The sequence below is a fragment of the Pundamilia nyererei genome, unplaced genomic scaffold, assembly GCF_000239375.1.
Source record: "Pundamilia nyererei isolate P.nyererei 1_Seehausen unplaced genomic scaffold, PunNye1.0 scaffold00222, whole genome shotgun sequence".
Taxonomy (NCBI): Eukaryota; Metazoa; Chordata; class Actinopteri; order Cichliformes; family Cichlidae; genus Pundamilia; species Pundamilia nyererei.
In genome coordinates this window covers 747,916-770,605 of record NW_005187623.1, presented here as the reverse complement: position 1 = coordinate 770,605, position 22,690 = coordinate 747,916, and the positions used below count along the sequence as shown (strand labels likewise).

General features: G+C 38.6%; 2 protein-coding genes across 2 annotated transcripts in view; both read right to left on the bottom strand.

The window, feature by feature from the left end:
- Positions 1–7,894: 7,894 nt before the first annotated feature.
- LOC102212023 (protein NLRC3-like) lies at positions 7,895–14,089 on the bottom strand. Its single transcript, XM_013914762.1, has 4 exons — positions 13,989–14,089; positions 11,301–11,379; positions 9,848–10,076; positions 7,895–9,705 (listed from the first exon to the last, which is right to left on the bottom strand). Exons 2-4 carry the CDS (start codon positions 11,301–11,303, stop codon positions 7,895–7,897), a joined length of 2,043 nt encoding a protein of 680 aa, XP_013770216.1. The 5' UTR covers positions 11,304–11,379; positions 13,989–14,089.
- A 5,221-nt stretch (positions 14,090–19,310) lies between these two features.
- The window catches only part of LOC102209707 (tumor necrosis factor receptor superfamily member 14), a 13,080-nt gene continuing 9,700 nt past the window's right edge, over positions 19,311–22,690 (bottom strand). The window contains exons 6-9 of the mRNA XM_005748444.1: positions 21,512–21,599; positions 21,368–21,438; positions 21,001–21,029; positions 19,311–20,912 (exon numbers count right to left, since the gene is read on the bottom strand). Coding sequence (XP_005748501.1) covers positions 21,013–21,029; positions 21,368–21,438; positions 21,512–21,599 — 176 coding nt within the window. The 3' untranslated portion in view covers positions 19,311–20,912; positions 21,001–21,012. The remainder of the gene's footprint in view (positions 20,913–21,000; positions 21,030–21,367; positions 21,439–21,511; positions 21,600–22,690) is intronic.

Below are 22,690 nucleotides of genomic sequence, written 5' to 3'. Positions count from 1 at the left end.
TGAATTCAAATAGTGTAAAAGGAATCATGGACACAAAACTATGACTAAAATACACTACAAGAATTCCACCAGGTTCTTTAACATTAAGTTTTGTGACAGTTCTAATGTTTTATACAAACTGAAGTGGTAGACGACATATTGAATTTTATAAAGACATATTTAAATGTTTCTAAGAATATTATAACGATGCTTTTACCAACATACTGCACAATATTCATGTTCAAAGGTGTCTGTGAAAAAGACAAGACTAGTTTCAAATGGTATATACAGTCTTGCTATTTATTAGATGAATCACATGCATTATGATACCTCAAACACAATTATTTTATGGTTATAACTCCCTTAAAAACGATTAAGCCAATTTTTTTCAATTTACATGGCTGGAGCATTTTTAAATGTGTAGCTTCAAACAAATGTGTGAAACTGTAAGATCATGTGGAGAGAAAACGAAATTAAGAAAGCAAAATCATTTGGATTCATTATAATAAGCTCAGACTTGTTGAAAATACAAAAGAGCTGGTTGTTATCTGAGCTTCAGAGAAATACAGCATACTGATATTCACTGTGACGCTTTAAGTGGAAAAAAGACAGGAAAACATTTACAAGGAATCATTTAGAACAGTTTAAAACATGAATGGATTGAATCCATGAATCTGAAAACGTGTTTCTGAGTGAAAGAGACAGACATGTACAGATTGAACTATCTGTTCAACAGTCAGAGTTTTTCTCTAACAAAATGAGACTCTTTACACTCAACTGAGCACAGACACACTGAGGCACCAGGAGGGTAAGAGTAAAGTCTAAACCCAGGATAAAGAGTTTCAGTGAATGTGGTGTTGAAGGTGTGGAGGTGGATCAGAGTTTCAGAGGAGACTCTGTAGAAGGATAGAGTGCCAGCAGGACAGTCCACATACACTGCTACTCTGTTAGAGACAGAGGGTGAGGAGGAGGAGATGGGGGCTGATATCTTATTGTGAGAGGTGGAATAAGGCCCATCATCAGAGCAGATGAGACTCCAGGAATGATCATTGTTTCCAAACAAGCAGTCATAACTGTCTCCTTTCCTTCTGATTCTTCTGTAACTTACTGATATATAAACGTGTCCTTTGCACTCGACCTCCCAGTAACAGCGACCAGTCAGACCATCTCTACACAACAGCTGAGACCAAACTTCAAATCTGTCTGGATGATCAGGATATGACTGAACCTCTTTCACACCTGTTACTTTCCTGTTGTTGTCAGACAGTTTGAGGTTTGTGTGTACTGTGTTTGTGTCGATTGTGAGTTGACAGGAATCTGATGGAGAGAACAAACACAATCCAGCTGCAGTTATTGAGCCATCATCTGTTCATTGATTGACCTTTTCATGATGACTCTTGCCATCAGAGATGTATAGGAGTGATGTGCCAGTTTGAAGATGGTTGAATGTGTACTGCTTTGTTTCATTAATCACATTAAAAACACACTTACACTTCCTCAGACCTGGTGTCAACCATTGGACTCCAGCAGGCTCCACCCTGAAAGGAGGAGGGGGGTCAGACCAGCACAGTCTCTTTCAGCATGCACACATGGACATTACATCACTCTCATACACATACTTTTAGACACTGATAAAGGAACAGTCCAACATTTTTAAAAATACACTTCAATCCATACATGGATCAAACTGCTCTGGTTAGTAGCAAATGCTAATTTGAAATGCTCTTTCAGCAGGTAAACAGCTAATGCTATCTATGTTACTTTACACTGCTCTGGATTTTTCTGAGACACTCGACATTCACAGCTGAATCCACAGTAAATGTGTTCTCAAGTACACCTTTTTCAGTTATTGTTGTCAAACAACTGAATGAGAATGAAATATTGATTTTACTATGGCCCATAAACAGTATGATACGCTAATCCTGCTGAGATCAGTATTTAAGCTGCAATTTCTGAATGTTAGCTACTCCTGTCTGCCTCTTTGTCACACATACAGACTTAAACGATTCACAGCCTTGTTTCTTTATCTGTTTTTATCCTATCTAAAGCTGTTCATCCAGAATGCAAAACGCAAACATTTAACATGGCTGACACTTTATTAACCCACACACCTGCCTGATGTTGTCAGGGATTCATATAAGCTTGTTAGAGCTGTATATACGACTAAGTGCAATTTTTATTTTTTTTATTATTTCTGCGAAAGACATGACTTATTACTTGCAAATTGCACTTAATTATAGGGTACTTACACCTGCAGGTCAAGTTATAATGTGCTACCAGAGTTGCTGTTACAAGCAAATGAACAATGTTCATGTACGTGATTGTTTATGTCACATCTGCCTGAAACAAACAGGAAGTGCGTGCAGAGCACAGAATATGTTTCCAGCTCTTCCTTCTCTATCAGACATTCTCGCCATACCTGAGGGTGTCCAGTCTCCAGCGTGGATCCTTCAGTCCAGCCATAAGTAGGTTTATTCCTGACCCCCCTGGATGATTGTAGCTCAAGTCCAGCTCTCTCAGATGGGAAGGGTTGCAGCTCAGAGCTGAGGTCAGAGAAGTACAGCCTTCCTCTGTGATCAGACAGCCTGAAAGACTGCAGACACACAAAACAACAAGCCATCTGTAAAGACTGCAGAGAAGTATTGTTTTATTTGTTATTGTTTTTTGTTGTTGCTGTTGCTCTCACTCATTTATTCTCTGATGCAGAAATGTGCTGGTCATTGGCTTTATCCCTACTTTGCCCATAGTTGTGTGTGTATTAATGTTGAATGCTGTGTGTGATGACGAGGAATTGAATAGGAAATTAAATTCCTATTCAAGTAAAGAGGAAAAAAAAAACGTGAACGCAGTGCAAGAAAGTGTGGTGAGGGTAGGGGTAAGAAGGAGTGAAAAAAGTAACAAACAGCACTTCATCTTCCAAGAAAGTTGTGTGTGACTTAACCGGAAAACATGAAAAGGGGGCAAGCTGGAGGGATGAAAGAGAAAACTAGAACCCTGTAATCAATAACTTTAACAAAGACTGGTGGTGTTTTATCTGCTATGACACGACTGGCTTAATGAATTGACATGACTGAGGCAAGATAGATGTTGTAGGGAAGAGTAGGAGAAATATATGTAGTGGATATTTCTAAGAAACTGGCCAGTTATGCTCAAGTCCATTACTTTTAGTTCCTTCTCTTAAAATGTTCAAATTTTGCCACAATAGCATGCACTCTTTGCACCCATGGATTCTTTCAGAGATTTTCTTCACAATGTCCTCTGGAAGCTTAGATGGGTCTTAATGAAGGCCTGAAATGCCTGAAAACACCAGGTTGTCTCTCATGCTACAGGCCTGGAGATCGATGATGGTCTCTTTTATTTATTTTTTGGTTTTTTTACTCACCTCGGTGACATTCTCAGTTAGAGACTTGACCGAGTCTCATAGCAAGGCGTTTTCAGCAGTGAGTGTTTCCACTTGTGTGCTGTATTCCAAAGATTCCCTCATGTATTCCAATTCCCTGTGTAGAATTTCAACCAGGGTCAACCTTGCGTTATTGCTGGAAAATTACTTAGGAATTGATTCCAGGATGTCTTTACTGGTCTGTCATGTTGTTCCTGCTAGGTGCCTTCTCTTGGAAAACGTCTCGTTCTTGGCTGGGGAAGATGACTTCTGGGCCTTCTTCATGACTATAGCGTAGAAGCACCAGTAAATGTATTATTGGAGACCTTCCAAATTATCCTTGCTGTCCTCCAGGGTATTAGAAATTATTTTTCAAATGTTGTTAGTTGTCCATTAATGGTTTGGTATAATTTAAGCCTCAAAAATTGTTTTGATGCATGCTCAATCATCCAGGTAAGTATATCCCAAAAGGTTAATTCTGTTCATCTGGACCTTCAGTCCTTTCTGGCCTATAGGTGTAAATAGACTGCAGAGTCCTGACCTGACAAGTTAGCTCTTCTGTGTTGTGCCATCCGCTTTGCCAGAGGTTGTTTGGTTTTCCTCTTGTATAAATCATGGCGATGCTCCTGGCACTTAACAGCATACACTACACTATGCACACTACGTTTGTTTGTTTAATTCAGTTTTTTTCTGCCAAGTCTCTGGCGTCAGACGTCACCTACAGCATTTCTGTTTTCAGTTATGCTGAACCTTAATGCATAGGCCCCAAAGCTAGGATTTCAGTAAGAAGAGAAACCAAAATTCTGGAGTAAGCTGGATAAATTGGAATCCAATCCTCCCAGAGGGAGAGAATGGTTATTGGAGCAGACTTTAGTGAACATACACGTGAAGTGACCTCCGTTGATGAGGAGGTGTTGGGTAATGATAATTTTGAGAAATGCAGAAGGACATAGGTTATGTGTAATTTTCCAAAGGAATGGAAATGACTTTGAATATTTGAATATGTACTTCAAGAAAAGCAAAAGGAGAAACATAGGGTGACGTGTAAGAATGGAAGAAGGTGCACAGAAGTGCATTTTATGTGATTTTATGCAGATGATGCAAGAGATAGGAGACAAAAAAGAAGATGGCGTGTATAGGACAGGGTTCTTTTGTTTTGTTTGCTTGTTTATTTTTGGCACAGCACTGGAATGACTGCAGGTGTCTGTGAGTTGAGTTTGTTGTACTTCAGTGATTAGCTAGCCCTACTGAAGAAGAGCATGCATGAAGGCATTGATTAATTTTTAGCTGTAATGTTATTTCAAAAGCAGAGTTTCAGCCTTAGATTTAGAGGTAAGAACTGCTCATTTAAAGCTCAAATATAAGTCTTCATGTTTTTAAGTCAGATATTGAGTTTGTATGTGTGACTTTATGTATTTTCATATTGTGAAACAAGGTGTAAAAAAAATTAATAAAATGGCCTGTATTTGTATAGCGCTTAACTAGTCCCTATGTACCCCAAAGCGCTTTACACAACCAGTCATCCACCCATTCACACACTGGTGATGGCAAGCTACATTGTAGCCACAGCCACCCTGGGGCGCACTGACAGTTTGTAAAACAAACTGAGGTAATTGTGCTATTTAAAGGCTGAATGAAATCCTCTGCAGGTTAGTGCAGGATAAACAGGTTAGTTTGCTGTACTGTGATGTATTTAAAGTGAAGAACAGTGTGTGACTGGTGCACAGTGGCTGTGGTTTCATGGTAAGAGTTAGCTTATATCAAGTGTAGCAGAGACTTATATGAATTTTAGCTGATGATGCTGAGATTCATTGACTGAATCTCACCTTCATACCAACTTTATACAGTCTAATATAAAGACAGCATAAACAGTGTACTGTCAGTGTAGAGGATGGAAGTCAACCAGGACAACTCAATAAACAACTGCTGGCATCTGGTTGAATTTAGTTGTGTACATCCACAAAGAGCAGCAGGTCAGCTGATCACAGCCTGTATTACAACCAAATATCAATTTCCTATTTAGTAACTGTCTAAAATGTAGGCAACAGGAAATGGATATGCATTTTTAATTTTCTTTGTTTTTATTCAGATTCAAGCTGAGTGTAATTAGTCTATTTTTTTTTTATTCTTAGATTTGTATTTCCGTCCACTGATATTATTTTATTATCATGTTAATATAGCACAAGGCTCAGTTACCTGGAATGTCTAGAGTCACATTTCTATAAACAGAATTGTCAATAACCAATGTTTTTTTTGTTTTGTTTTGTTTGATTTTTGTTTTGTTGTTTTTGGGGGCCCTTGATGGGCATATCACTAAGGACAGAAAATTTAACAGCTACTAACAAGCTACATTTATTACACATTTTAGTACAATGAGAGTTAAAAGAAGCACAGGACTAATAACTGACAGAATATTTGACATTGACAGGAAAGGGCTGGTGACACATCTTAGTGCTAGTGTCACATTTTGAATTTAATTTGCAGACGCTCTGAAAAAACAGGTGTATGAAATGAGATGTTTGATGCTTTCTCTGCTTTAAGGTGTTGTAAACCTTGAAATGCCATGTTTGTAACTTCTGTGTCAAACATATCTAGTTCACATGTAATTAAATGTGGTATTGTGATAAAATTCCCATTGTCGTTTTATTAATTCATTTTTTTCTTAAACCACAATTAGGTTTCTATTTACATATTAGATATTTACATTTAGATATTTATGTTTAAAAGAAGGCAAAAGGAATGGTGAGCCCAAAATAGACAATTTGAGCAGGGTTTTAGGAATAACATGAGTAACCAACTTCCAGTTTATAAACATACTGTGTATTAACCTACAAAACAGACCGGAATCAAGCTGGAAAGTTTTGTTGATGAAAGAGTTGGTTAAATAAACATTTCTGACTGATTAGACAAAATAAAATTATAATTTCTAGAAACCACTCTATATATTTCCCTTTGGCCTTTGCTGTAGCATCATAGTATACCTTCCTTGTATATTTCTTTTGTTTCATGTCCCGATTTCTTTACTCTCTGGTGATATCCCATGTTTGACTTCTCTTTTAGAATTGTCATTTCCATCAAGTTAAAGGTTTGACGTAAATTTGATGCACTCCTGCATCAAACAGTTGGTAATAAGCAAAGGAAATTGATATGATGTGAATGCAAAATATCCCAAATCTCTGAATCAACTATTGCATTAAAAAATATGTTATACACACAGGTTCATACTTATCAGTTGTTGTTTTTTTTTTAATTAAATGAAAAATGAAAAATGAAAAAATAAAACGGTAATATAGAGAGAAATGTAAAATAAAAAGTCAATTTAGAATTCCATAATATTTGTCTTTGTCCAATAAAATAACACAAATATGACACAATTTTTCAATATTGATAAAAAAAAAACTACATCAAAAAACATTCCTGACCTGAGACTTTTCAGTGTACAAGTTGGACTCCTCAATCCAGCAGACAGAAGCTTTACTCCCGAATCTTGCAGGTCATTGTTACTCAGGTCAAGTTCTTCTAGACTAGAGGACTGGGAGCTGAGAACTGAGCACAGAGCTTCATAGCTTCTCTCGCAGAGGTTACATTCTGACAATCTGAACAAACGAAATGGCTTATAGTCATGCTGCTACAAAAAACATTTGCATGTGCACTTCATAAATAAGAATACAACTTAAAATTAAAGTCTGTAAAAAAAACTTTGAGCTTGCTCTGTAAACAGGTAAGGAGCTAGTACTTGTAGTGATAGAACAATACTCACTTACACATGAGAACATAATTTACAAATGATAATATCTGGGACTTTTGTTGCTAGATACGGTTTCAAAATAATGTAAACTTTACTACAAACTGAACGTTGTTGCATCTCCTTATTTATCTTCTGTTTGATACAAGCTGCCTTCCAGTAGTTACAGTTTGCTGACTTAATTATATGCATTGGACATGGAGACAAGATTATGAGTAAACAACCTGAGTTGTGTACACCTGAAAGGATCAGGCCAATGTTGTTATGTTGAAAAAATCGAGCATGGAGGTACTTGATGTTGAAGGCTGAATTATGCTGTTAGTGCAGATAGTTCTGAGTGGCAAAGTTCCACCAAAAACACTAATTAAAAAACTTCTTAAAAACTGGGAAAAATTCAATCAATATTAAGTGGGTGGAGAAAGACTTTTTTCCCGAATCAGTAAAAACAATTCTTAGAACCTTTAACAGAAAACCAAAAGCTAGGGCATATGATACATATTATGCTGTAGTATACCAGCAAGGCTAATCATAACATACAAAGAACAATGTTACAACTGTCTGTGTAATGAAGGAAAGAATTTAGTTGACAGGATCAGACTGAAAACTGATGAGAGAATGTTACAGGAGCAGAACATTTGATGGTCCCATGTACTTTTTATAGGCAAAAAGAATAAAATAAAAATCATGATTTTTATTTTCTTTGCATTTGTATTCATTCATATTTTTGAGCAGTTGAAGAAAAGCTGTGGGTCCATTATATGGGTCTGGGTGGTACTGGGTGTTATGTTTACTTACAGAGCTTTGTTGGACGCTTTGACCACTGGCAGCAGCCTCAGAAGAGCCTCATCTGAAGCAGAGTATTTCTTTAGGTCAAACACATCCATTTCTTTTCCTGAGGACAGTAAGATGAAGACCAGAGCTGACCACTGAGCAGGAGACAGTTTATCTGTCGAGAGACTTCCTGAACTCAGGGACTGTTGGATCTCCTCCACTAGAGAACAATCATTCAGTTCATTCAGACAGTGGAACAGATTGATGCTTTTCTCTGCAGACAGATTCTCACTGAGCTTCCTCTTGATGTACTGGACTGTTTCCTTATTGGTCTGTGAGCTACGTCCTCTCTGTGTCAGGAGGCCTCGTAGGAGAGTCTGATTGGTCTGCAATGAAAGACCCAGGAGGAAGCGGAGGAGCAAGTCCAGGTGTCCATTTGGACTCTGTAAGGCCTTGTCCACAGCACTCTGGTAGAAATGTTTCTCTCCAGATTGTCTGATTTCTGACTTCTGGGGTGTCATTTCTGTTTCTTCAGTTAGATTGATTCCAGAGTTGATGAAGGTCATGTGGACATGAAGAGCAGCCAGAAACTCCTGAACACTCAGATGGATGAAGCAGAACACCTTGTCCTGGTACAGTCCTCTCTCCTCTTTAAAGATCTGTGTGAACACTCCTGAGTACACTGAGGCTGCTCTGATATCGATGCCACACTCTGTCAGGTCTGATTCATAGAAGATCAGGTTTCCTTTCTGCAGCTGATCGAAAGCCAGTTTTCCCAGAGAATCAATCATCTTCCTGCTCTCTGGAGTCCAGTGTGGATCTGTCTCAGCTCCTTCATCATACTTGACCTTCTTCACTTTGGCCTGAACCACCAGGAAGTTGATGTACATCTCAGTCGGGGTCTTAGGCAGCTGTCCTCCCTCTCTGGTTCTCAGCACATCCTCCAGAACTGTAGCAGTGATCCAGCAGAAGACTGGGATGTGGCACATGATGTGGAGACTTCGTGATGTCCTGATATGGGAGATGATCCTGCTGGCCTGCTCCCTATCTCTGAATCTCTTCCTTAAGTACTCCTCCTTCTGTGGGTCAGTAAATCCTCTGACCTCTGTCACCATGTCAACACAGTCAGGGGGAATCTGATTGGCTGCTGCAGGTCGTGTGGTTATCCAGAGGTGAGCAGAGGGAAGAAGATTCCCTCTGATGAGGTTTATCAACAGCACATCCACTGAGGTGGACTTTCTAGGGTCAGTTAGGATTGTAGTTTTGTGGAAGTCCAGAGGAAGTCGACACTCATCCAGACCATCAAAGATGAACACAACCTGGAAGTCTTCAAAGCTGCAGATTCCTGCTTCTTTAGTTTCAGTAAAGAAGTGATGAACAAGTTCCACCAAGCTGAACTTTTCCTCTTTCAGCACATTCAGCTCTCTGAAAGTGAATGGAAATATGAACTGGATGTCCTGGTTGGCTTTGTCTTCAGCCCAGTTGAGGGTGAACTTCTGTGTTAAGACTGTTTTCCCAATGCCAGCCACTCCATTTGTCAGCACTGTTCTGATTGGTTCATCTCTTCCTGGTGAGGCTTTAAAGATGTCTTCTTGTCTGATTGTTGTTTCTGGTCTGTCTGGTTTCCTGAATGCTGTTTCAATCTTTCTGACTTCATGTTCATCATTGACCTCTGCAGTCCCTCCCTCTGTGATATAGAGCTCTGTGTAGATCTGATTCAGAAGGGTTGGGTTTCCTGCTTTAGCAATCACTTCAAACACACATTGGAACTTCTTCTTCAGCTTAGATTTAAGTATGGGCTGACACCATTGGAAGTTTCTCGTTGTGGTTCCTAAAAGAACCAACCAGTGAAAATACATCAATAAAGTATTTCTAAGTGTACACATTTTGAATTTATTTTTGTTTATTTCTTCAGTCATTAGCAAAGGCTTTTATTTATCCAGCAGCATAAATATTTAGAGAAATATTCTCACTGCTCTGCAGGCACTCAGCCAACGCCTTCTGCTTCATTCTCTTCAGGAAGTCGACTGTGATCTTCACAAATGCTTCTCTGCTGCTGTTACTCTGCTCTTCATCCTCACCCTCTAATAACTCATCCTCATATCGGTCAGGTGAGCAGCTTTCTAGGCCTTCTAGCCTGAGATCTCTATGAATCCTCTTCAGCTCGTTCTTCACAAAAGAGATGATTTTGTCCTCAAGCATCTGGAAAATAATACTTTATGAATGACCCAGTAGCCCCAAAACCTCAACCAGTTGCGGGGTGAAGAAAAAGAAGCAAGAAAGAAAGGTTATAAGAAAAATTTGCGTTAATAGAACCAGTTTAATTATGTGCAATAAACACAATCCCCCAAGAAATTTCAAGCCCTGTTGGATAAAGGTTTATATGTGCCAGGAAGCTTCACAATGCTGCTTTGAGGTGGCTGCAGCTGAGGATCTTGATTCTACCTGGCACCTTGACCTATTTCCTACACGGTTAAACACTGTTCATTCCCGTTTCTCTTTAATAATTGAGAGTATTCATGTTTCCCTAACATGCATATTTTCCCCTCTACCTCTTAAAATAGTAATAATTCCAGTTCCATCCAAATGGTAATTTATTTTCTTTCAAAAATTCTAGAAAACTCTGTTGCTGTACAGATTTACTCCTATCTATTGATCTATTTGAATGATTTCAGTCTGGATTTTTAGGCCACTTCACAGTGCAGAGACAGCCCTGGTCAAAATCACAAAATATTTTCTAATGGTGGCTTACTCTGGGTGTTAGCCATACTTGTACTCCTTGATCTGGGCTCTGTCTGTGATACAGTGATCTGTTTGCAACTCCCATGAATGGTTTACATTGTATCTCTCAGATCATAATTAGTATGTGCAGTTGAAAACTCTCAGATCACAAGCTGGCAGAGTTGTCAGTGTTGTTCCTTTACCACAGAAACTTCTCCAAAGACTTCAGCTTGTGCAAAATGCAAGTGTCATTGCCACAATGCTTTCCATAGAACAAATTCTTGCTGTCCTTCAACATCTGGGTTTCTGTAAAATATCTCATTCATTTTAAGATTCTGCTTTTTACTTTCAAGTCCCTCAAAAAAATCCCCCTTCTACATCTCTTGTGTTCTGCATATTCTCACACCTTCCTCTACACTTAGATCCTCCTCCTTTGCTACTGTTATTTTACCATCTACTCACCAAACCATGATGGGCTTTGGAGCTTTTAGCTCAGTGGCCACTCATCTTTAGGACACACTACCACAGCACATTCACAACATTAATTCTCTCCCTGTCTTTAAAGCTAGCTTTACAACATACCATTCTGACCATTAACGTTCTGTTAAAAAAAAAACCTTTATATTCTAAATCAGAACCCAGGTGCCCAGCATGGAGACAACCGAACAGAACAGATGTAAAAGTAGTTGTTGTACATGTACACACCATAAATATGGAGTCCAGGTGTGTTTGATGCTGCTGGGCAGACTGACCACTGGGAACCTCTGAGCTCTCTTGGTCCACTCTGTGGAGGAATCAAAGAGTCAAAATAATACAACAAAACATTAAAACCTAAAATGTTGCTAGTCCTCTGGATTTTTCAAGAAAAATAAAACACCCGGAGCTCTGATGATACCCTGTCTGACTCCTAGTCTAGGGATGAGCACTAACTGAGCACTTAAAGTGCTTTCAAATCATGACCAAAGTTGGATAATAGTCTTGCTGTTGCTACACTAATTGTTGTGTAAGCACAAAAAGCGCACAGAGCCCCCCTCCTCTGCTTTTATTAAACTCAGTGACTCCTTCCTCCCCAAAGCTAGCGCAGCCTGGTGGCTGTATTGGAACATAAGGGATGAATTGATGTAACCAGCTTTTCTTTATGAACATCTGAAAACGAATTAAATAAACAACAAAAAACAAAAAACAACAAAAACTACAAGCTAGTGGGTAGTGGGAGCTTGTGTGAGTGCCTCCTTCTCCTAAAATCAAAAGTAGTCAAAAATAACAAGTTATAATCAATCATGAAAAATTAGTTTTCAATTTTTGGCTGAACATTTGTGTATGAAGAGTGCAGATTTCTGACATTTTGTATAAATGTAAACATGTAACAATTTCATTCTTTCAAATCAAGGAAAGAGTGTGAAACCTAAGTTAGATGTGTATTTGTTAATGAATGATGTGTAGCTTTCTGGATGTTATACTTATTGGGCTTCATACTTATTTATTATATAGACCATAGAGTGCATAAAATAAAGATAAAATAAAGATTTAACATGTTTTATGTAACTGAAATGTTTAATTATGTGGGCTAAAGAAAATAAAAAAAGTTATAGACTATGATTATATGAAACATGTATACTTATTTCATTTGATGTATTTTAACAATATATAATGCATATTACAGAATGTAATATCTGTACATGTGTTTGCAACCTTATTTGATTTCCTTGCCACCCTAACAAAATTTTTCTAGACCTGCTCCTGGATATCTTGACCAATGTTAGTGTTATCTTTTTAAGTTTAACTAATAACATTGTAAGTGCATGGCAATCTAAATTAGGCATGTTTTTAAGATGTGTCATATAAAACACGAATGTTGAAATTTATAGTTAAGCACTGCAGTAATGATTTATTTGTTAAATGTCTGGTGTGGTCATGTTTCAGGATCTCAAACATTTAGTATGCAGATGATCTCTGACACATCTAGTTTTGGTGCATTTATAGACAGTATCTTGAAAGTAGATACATCAAAGATAAAGTTAAAATGCAAAGAGATCTGACAACTGCACCATAAATGTATCTGTCAGTCCTAATACACACCTCACAAGTCTCTCTGTTATTATAAATGTGACTTTTACCTGTCCATCAGCAAAATATCTCAAACAGCAGGGGAATTAGACCACATAGGTGACTCTGAGGTGGAAGCATAGCCCTAAACAGAAGCCTGCAGTATACCACCAACTATTCTATTAACCATTCTTAGGAATATGAAGCTGCAGCGACCACAGCCAAATGTATTCTTGGGCTCAGAGCAGGGAACACTAAATGTTAAACTGATGTCTAAGGATAAACACAGATTTGGCAAAACTGCAATTAAACTGTCAATCTGAGGTCTTCAAAAGTAATATTTAATTGGTGTGTAACAACAAGGTTGGGTCCCTTCCCAGTCAGACCAGTGGTGACATGTTCTCTTGAAACTAGTGTCTGTCTGAGTGATGTCCAGAAAACGACGAGGGCTTTACAGATTATTATGAAACGTGATGACATAAAACTGAGAGCAGGAACCAGAGTACAGTCTTGTATGTTTCTATGCTGCTTCTCTCCTCCTGTCATCTCCCCCAAACCCCATGCTCAAAGATGGTTTGCTGATGCTCTGGGAGGAGTCCAAGTCATCCAAATACTATTTAAGCATATATATAGTAAAAACAACAACAAAACAAGAGTATCCGGAACTGAGTAAAACAGTTAAATGTGTATTATTAGGTCTCTGATGTTTAATAATCTTTTGAGTCCCTGTTAGTATATGATTGAATATAGAAGATATGAAGATATTCGTTTCATTCGGCCTTACAGAGACCTGGTTGCATCAGGATGAATAGGTTAACTTAAATAAATCTTTAACAACCCTCTCTTGTCTGATCATTTCCTGATAACATTTCCACTTACAATAACTGATTACACAGCAGCAGGGAGTAGACTTCATCACAGAATGTGTCTTTCTGAAAGTGCTGTAACTGAGTTTAAGAATATAATCAACCCACTGTTATCTTCTTCAGTGCCCTGTACCAACACAGAGCAGAGCAGCTACTTGAACGCTACTCCAACAGAGGTCGATTATCTTGTTAATGATTTTGCCTCCTTACTATGTATGACACTGGATACTGTAGCTCCTGTGAAAAATAGAGCCTCAAATCAGAAGTACTTGACTCTGTGGTATAATTCTCAAACACATAGCCTAAAGCAGATAACTCATAAGCTGTAGAGGAAATGGTGTGTCACAAACTTAGAAGACCATCATTTAGGCTGGAGAAATAGTTTGCTGCTTTATTTATTTATTTAAAATGAAAAATAAAAGGAAGTGCATCTCACTATTTATCAGTGATTGGACAAAATATACACTCAGCCTCACATTACCTCTCTGCAGAAGAACAGTGGTCTGCTTTAAACTTAATATAAAAATCCTTTGACCGGTCACTCTGTAAGGACACACAGCTGGGTCCAGGTTCATGTTTCTGTTTAGTTCCTCGTTTCTTCCTGTGAATAATGATGGAGCAATGATGTGAGTGCTGAGCTGTGACATGGAGAAGAGTCATGGACAGTTAGAGATGGTCATCTCACCTCTGAGCTTTGGTCTGGCTCTCATGTTCCCCACACAGAGTGGTTTTAGAGGGAGGGACTCCCTCCTCTCTGTCCTCACACTGATCCATGCTGCTGAATTCACATCCACATCAGCTCACGCACACTTTCTACCTTCACCTACAGAGGAAACACAAACCATTCATGTGCACATCAACTGAAATTCTCCTTTGATTTACTGGTAATGAGAAAAATAACACGTGATATTTTGTCACTGTGAGTTCAGGATTAATGTAGACAGCAAACCAAAGGAAGATGGAGAAGGCAGATTAATTGTGTATGTCAGAGGCTAGACTAAAGAAAATCAGTACAGATTTTAATAATAAAAACAGAACCTTTTGAAAGCTGTGACTCTCAAAGTCTAAGTAACTATGTCTCTTAAAGCCTCATAAGGTAAGTATTGATTTTTAACAAACTATAAAACCTAAAACGAAGGATATTACCCCAATAATTTAATTTCAGTTAGTTTATTTAGTTGTAATCTTTTTAAGTTTACTTTTTATTATAATTTTAGTTAGTTAAAAATGTTTTCTCAGATCTAATTTTACTTTTGAGTTTAGTTTCAGTGAACTATACTAACCTTATGTGTTTTCTAATGCTGGTTCCTGTTGGAACAGAGCCAACAGTTTGTGGCGTAGTATTTTTAATCAGAAGCCGACACATTTGATCTTTATCTAAGATACATTTGTAAGGAATAATCATTCAAAAAGTCCACTCTCTATCTCCTGCTGTCCCTGTAAATATAAAGGCTCAGAGTCTCTCCAGTCGAGCTCATTCAGTGTGTTTAGTCTGATTCCCAGACTCTGATCACACACTTACAGAAAATGGCAGACACACTCGGCCTCGTTGGTCCAGCTGTGTGAAGAAATCAAACATGAGCTGTTCATCAAACTTTTTGATTCCAGTCAATAATCTATAATGATTTAAAGAATGAAGCAAGAGAAACAGGATCCTTTCTTAACTTGTGTACGTGTGTGTGTGTTGTTCTTGTTCCACAGACTTTGTGTTTGTAAGTTTGGAATACCACTTTATTTATAGAGCATTTAAAAACAGCAACAATGCTGTACAATAACATAAAAACCAGAATGTAAAGATACAGATACAGGAGTTAAAGAATTTGAACAATAAAAGGCAAAATAAAAAGTAACTTAAGATCACAGACAACATCTCACACTGAGTTATAGGTTCGGAGTAAAAGCGTGATTTAAAAAAATAAGATTTACAAAACAGGGATTGAAGGAGCTGGACATCAACGGCAAATCATTCCACAATTTTTGCGCCACAGCTGTGAAATCTCTCTCAGTTTACATTGTGTCTTTGAAACAAGTAAAAACATCTGGTATGCTGACCTGGGAGTACAAGGTGGGACATAAAGGTGCTGCAGCTCACACAGATAAAATAGGGACAACCATTAAGAGACTTAAAGGCCAACAAAAATGATTTTAAAATATATTCACAAACAAGCAAAGTCGTTAACGGTAAGCTGACACTGAACTCAGGTGCTCTTCACTTGCACCAGATAAAAATCAAGCAGCAGCGTTTTGCATCAACTGTAGACGAGCAACAGAGGCCTGGCTGATTCTGATAAAAAGAAAACTAATCGAGACAAGAAGTAACAAAAGAATGTGTCATTATTTCAAGGATGCGTTTATAAGAGGCTTGATCGTTCTTTCAACTTGTTTACCACAGTGTTGACACGAGCATCAAGCTTTAGAGAAGGATTCACTTTCCAATCCCATATTAAGGCAAAGCGTGTAAGAGACACTGTGGACCAGTGTGTCTACCCTGAACCATTTAACTGCGGGTTCTTGTCTCTCAGTGTGTGTGTGTGTGCAGGCCACACCTTCATGTGTTCACTCCTAAAATATGCTGTCTGACTGCTCAGACTGACTCTGAGTCAGAATAAAGTTCACATGATATGTTAGGGTGGTTACTCAAAAAGAAAGTAATGTCTTACATATTACTGGCTATTTTTCTTTAAAGTAACGCAAAATGTTACCTAACCACTCGGTGGAGTATTTTGCTCCTGTACTTGTTACACTATTTTCACGTCTCCACAAATGACCTGAAACTGTCTCACAATTAAACAATATAAACCTACAGACTACAGCCCCACACACCAACACAGATCACTTTCTCTTGGTCTCTATGAGCTCTATGATCAAAGCGATCACCACAGTGTTTCTACTTTAGAAACATGAACAGGTAGAAAAGGAGGCTGCAGCCTGACTGCTCATCAGTTGTAGTTCAGGCTCTGGCTGCTGTGCTCCAGAGACTCAGATTTGACATCACTCTGTGTTCCTGGCTAGCTTTGTGTTAGCATGCTGTCTGTGCAGAGATGGTTTGGTGCCACTGTACCTAACCGAACGTTTACAGCCTGCCAGTCTTAACATGACCCTGAAGTCTATGAACCAACTAATTTTAGACATTTATAGATCTGAGCTCAAAAGCAGAGGTGAGTCTCTTCGATGGTGGTTCCTAATATTTAACTTGTCCTTTCACATTAGAGCTCCCTAATCTGACAGCAACTTAATAACTCTTTGAAACCTATTTATTGTCACTGGCTTTAAGCTGTAGTTGAGCCTTTATTGGTTTTATTTTGCAAATAGAAGATTTAGTAAAATTTATTGGAATCCAAAAAACAAAAGATTTTATCTTGTGTAATTAAAAAGCACAAAAAATTGTATATTTCAAAGTAGAAACAGTGTACACTGGGTATAAAAATCTCTTCAGGCTCTCTCTGTTTGGGAAATATTCCAGTTATTCCTCTGAACCTGTTTAGTGAACCGATTCAGTGCTACACTGTAGAAATGCTGTTTCAAAGGATGCTACAGACACTAACATGAAAACAGGTTCAGCAGCTTTACATTCTCTAAAATGGAGAACAGACACTAGATATGGAAGAAAAAACAAGATGGCAGTTGCTTCATGACGGGAAGCCAAGAAAGTAGAAAACAAGAAAAGAGCCCTGATACTGCTGAGCAGAGGAGTCAAGTATGTGAGAAATGATTTTTATTATATCCTGTAGTTGTTTTGGGGTTTGTTTGTTTTTTTATTAAACGGCACAGAAGATTAGAGCGATTGACCAACACAGTCTTAATCCTAACTCAAACAGAGAACCCTCCCTGCTCTCTGAACACACCAGAAGAGAGCAGACAGAGTTTCTGTGATTTCTATTTCATCATCATGGTTTGGGTTAAAATACACTGTTTAGCAACACTGAGCTAAAAGTCATTTGTTTAGCTTTAAATCCTTTTTTAAAGCAACGTTTCACACTTATATTACTTTCAGTAGGAACTATGAGAACAAACTGTTTCTATATTGACAGCACCAGTTCAGTTCAATTTTATTTCTATAGCAAAAACAACAAACCAAAAGTTGTTTCTGTAGTAAGGTAAAGACGGCTACAGTAATACCCCCCCCCCCCTCCCCCCCTCAATCAATCATATGAGCAAGCGCTTTGGTAAAAGGGGGAAGGGAAAACTCCCTTCTTACAGGAAGAAACCTCCAGCAGAGCCTGGCTCAGGGAGCGCCGCCATCTGCTGTGTTGGGGTGAGAGAAGGAAGCTGAACAGAAAGCTGACAGATCGCCTATAATAACATCAGAATTAATAGTCTCGACTTTATTAATAGACCATAATTCATGTGTAGACAACAAGTTCTTCACATGATTATCAAATTAATTCAGGGACACAGGCATAAATAAATGTTTAAAAGCTATATTATAAACTACAGCAATTTGTATAATATCCCTATAATGTTTGTAACAGGAACACAGTCAGGTGAGAAGAAGCGTTAGTTTCTTCCTCTGTCTTCCATCATATTCGTGAGAAACAAAAATGCTTTGTATGATAGGCGGTGTTTTCAGACAAGGAAATAATCTTCATAAAAAGTTAAACTGGAAAAACAGGTAACTGCATGCAGCATAGTTTCAGTTTGCAGCACATCTGATCTTTGGGATGCATCAGCAGTAACAACAGGTTGTTTAACAGAGCTGTAAAAACACTAACATACATCAGAAGTTTATTTACTCAGTAATCCACATTATTTATCAGATTTTTTTTACTTAAAATAAGAAATGTCTCACTTCTTGTTCTGTTCTACCAGCTTGACAAGTTTCTGTGACTTGTCAATCATCAGCTATCAGTAGAGAAACTGTTTGATTGTTTGAAACAGCTTTCTAGTCTGTTCCTTCTACTTTTAAATCCAATTTTCTGTTTTCATGAATTATCCTGAGTCATTGTTAAAGGAAAGCATCAACAGTGTTGATGCTCTGTAGTTCCTCAGCTCTGCTGACAACAAGGTCTGAGACAGACTCAGACCTGAGCTTCTGGACACAACTGTGCAGTCTTTGTTAAAGTGGTTTAGATCTGAACATTTCAAAGCGTTAAAAAAAAATTCAGAGACTTGGGACCTCAAAATAGAGAGAAACACAAGTGACCACACTCTGACCAACTATTAATGATTAAAACCTTCAAATGCTAAAGAAGAAAACTCCAAATCCACTTATTAAGAACAAGTGAACATGACAACAACACAAAGACGTGGAAAAGTCGACAAGTTCATAATCTTTTACGCACATTATCCATGATGTAAGTCACAGCCTCCAGGGTTTAAAACATGCTGTTAATGTTTGTGGTTTTTGTGAGAATATATTTTTTATTCTGAGATTCCTTGCAGTGATCCTGAACTGAGCTGGAGCTTCTTTGTTTCTTGTTTTCTCAACATTGCTTTAGTAAGACCTGAATGTTGACTTCTTAAGAACAAACTGATTTTATCTGACTTTTTCTAGTTAAAGGGAAGAACAATGTTCTATCAGATTACTGATTAGAGTCTGATGGGTCTAAAGTTTCATACAGATCGATATATACTGTCAGTAACTGTTGCAGAGTTACTGACGGATAACCAGTGTGGATTCCAGTCAATCAATAACCTAAAATGATGTGGATTAGTCTTCAAACACAAGAGTGATCCAAAGTTTGTCCTGAAATAAGAGCTGAACATCTGCTCCAAACACTAGAGAGCAGAAACAAACAGTAAAGTTCATAAAACCAAACTGTTAAAAGAGGAAACAAAGCAAACTTACAGTTTCTTCAAACACACACACGAACAACAAGCTCCACTCCACACCTGGACACTAAACACAGACACACAGGTGAGCTGCTTCCTGTAAGGAGGTGGGACTCCACCTGGAGCAGGACAGGTGGGAGGGGCTCATCTCTGTGTGTATTGATGTGTGAAAATATGTTGTCTGGCTGCTCAGACTGAGTCTAAGTCAGAGTAATGTTCAAATGTTGACGTGTGAAGACATGAAACCTTGTATCTGCAGGTGTGAACACACTGATCCCACATCAGCTCTGTGGTATTTAAAATATAAACATTTCTACTGCAAAGCTTCAAATATTCAGCATGCTTTTCTGTCTCTCTGTCTATAGATCCAGTCACACCTATCTTCACCAGTAAAGACTGGGAGCAGAGCTGAAAACAACCATTCAATCAGTGAGTATCTTCAACACCTGAGCTTTATTCAAACTGTTATTCAAAATGTTGTTAGTACAAAGTTCAACTGGTGCTCCCATTAATCCTGTGATGAAAGCTTTATTTCACTAAATGTTTCTTCAAAGCTCATTTCAACATGTTGAAGTCATGAATGAAGGTGCAGTCAGAGTGGATCACATGATTTGTGTCGTGTGTCATGTGTCATGTTCAGTATTGTCACACATATCTAGATTATCTCTGATATCATAACTGCTGAAACACTGATGATTATTTTTGAAGTTATTACTGATGGCTGGAAAGTCTGAATGCAGCTCTCTGTCTGTGTTGATTTGTCGTCCTCTGAAGGTGAAAACACAAACTGCATGATGTCACCTGTGGGTGTGGCTGTTCCTTCCCTACACTCTCTGATGTCATAGCAGCTAAATTAGATTGAACTGAAGCCAGACTTAAACATAAAACAGCATCAGAGACTCAGAGAGAGAGTGCTGCTCCATCTCTGGACCAAAATATATGTTCCACTACCACGCTGCAATGAATCTTGGGATCGGGTGGACCGACTTGTCCTTCAAATCTAGGGAAAGGAGGACACGTTTGTAGGAGCCTCGGATTCTGGATGGGCTTCGTCGCCTTGGTGTGATGTAATCGATCTTCAGATGAAGCAGAGCCTGAATTTAAACACACCTGCTGACTTCATGTGTTCTGCTGTGACAGCTGCCATGTGTCACAGCGTGGATAATAAAGCCATCAAACTTCACTCAGCTCCAGTAACACCATCATTGTTGGATGTCCCGATGACTCATGAGCTTTAACCATGATAGAAGCTAGCAGGAAGTTAAGATGAAGATGAACAATGTTGTGACAGAAGGACAAAGCTGAAACATACAGATGTGTAGATCTTTGGACGTAAACACAGGTGGAAAACTAACCAGCAGCCATGTTTTGAGAATTACTGAAGTTGGCTGAATTCTCACGTGTTTTCAGTGCAGTCCTTGTATTTGATGATTTTCAAAGGAATTGCTTTTGTTTGTGAAGCACCTGAACTGAATTATGAATCATCATAATCCAGACCGGAGCGATGCAGGACGCTCAGCTTCTTTATTTCTGTCCACTGCAAACACAACCTGTCACCGTCCTCCTTCTAGGACAGGTTTATTCTGCAGAGAGCCGATCGTTTCCTGTCTATTGTCCTTCATGATGGTCCACACTGAGGAGAGAAGCACATGTGATTAAAGCTCTGATACATCTGTAGAGAAATCAGTGCAGCTCACTCACTCAGCAACTCACTGTCTTACCTTCGGATGTCATCATTTTACAACATCTTCTTTTTGGTCCATTAAAGAAAAAGAAAAAGAAAAAAAAAGAAATTTTTTTAGATAACACATTGTTTACATCTGATACAATGAACACTGAGAAAGACACAAACACGCAGTCTTAACTGTTTGAGACTGTAATTAAACAAAATCTATAAAAAAATAAAATCACTGTCAAAAATGATTATGATCTAGTAAAAAAAGAACAATTTCTTTGTTTCATAATCCTCACCGGTATTTACACTCCAAAACCCCTTCATTTTGTAATGTCGTAGTAATAACACTGCAGCAATAATGACAACTACTGAGAGCATCACAGTGATAATGACAACCAGTGTCATATGATTACTTTTTTCTCCACACTGAGAGTCAGTTGCAGATGTTCCTGCTGTTATCTGCTGAAGGTTGAGTGAGTGACATCTGGAAGGACAGAGGGACACTGTTAGAGGACAGTGTACAGATGTTGCACATGTGTCTCTGAAGCTTCACTTACTGTGTGTGTGGCTGACAGGAGTGAAATGTTCCATTTGAAAATGTTCCACTGCTGCAGTCAGAGCACTCAGTGTCTGTGGAGGCTGTTCCTGATGACAACATGACAACAACGACATGTGCGGATAAGTGTGGGGCTTATAGTTGTACATCTAATAAATAATGTGGCTACTAATAAACAATAATTACCATATTAAATCACTATCTTCTTCACACACTAAGAGTTTAACTCGGTCTGTGTTTTTGGTTGGCTGATAAGCTACAGTGAAGGATTGCTACAACTCCTCTTCCTCAGCCTGTGCTTTGAGGATTGTGACAGTGAGTAACCAGGTTTCTGTAATCATGTCTGTTTTATCAATACTTATGGCTCATAACTATAACTTTACTGTGTATGAAATGTTTTAACAGTGGCCGTAGAGTTTTAAATGTTTGTAAACTCTACATCCAGATCAACAGAATCAACTTTTGGGGAACATTCTTCCTTTGTCAACTTGCTCTCCTTCCTCTTCTTCACATGCAAATTCATGCTACAGTTTACCATCTGATGCTGCTTAGTTACATTCTCTGATGAGAACCTTGCAGTCTTGTCTTGCTTTGACATTCAACCTTCTGCACAAGATGTAGTCCACCTGTGTGAACCTGCCTCCACTCTTATTTCACTGCATGTTCCACCCTTTTCCTAAAGTATTTGTTCACCCCAGCCATTTTGATCATTTCCCCAAATCCACCACTATCTGTCCTCATCGCCACTGTTCCTTCACCTGCATGTATACAAGTTTCTGCTCCAATCCCCAGCCTCTACAACATCACTAAACTTACTCCAGAATACCTCTCTCTCTCTTCCCACTAACTGTACCACATGTGGGCCATACACAGCAACAACATTCAAGGGAACATTCAGAAAGCGGACAACATCCCACCTTTGAGTTTCACCTTTAGACTCATGATCCTGTCTGAGCCTCGCTCCACCTCCACAACACTGCTGACATGCTATTACTTTAATATTACCCCTACTCCCTTCCTATCTACACCATGGTATAGTTTGATTCCACATCCAATGACCCCGGCCTTTCGTCTGTTCCACCTGCAGTTTGCATACAGAGCCAACAGGTCTGTAGATGACGCCATCAACATGGCCCTACACTTCATCCTGCAGCATCTGGACTCCCCAGGAACCTACGCC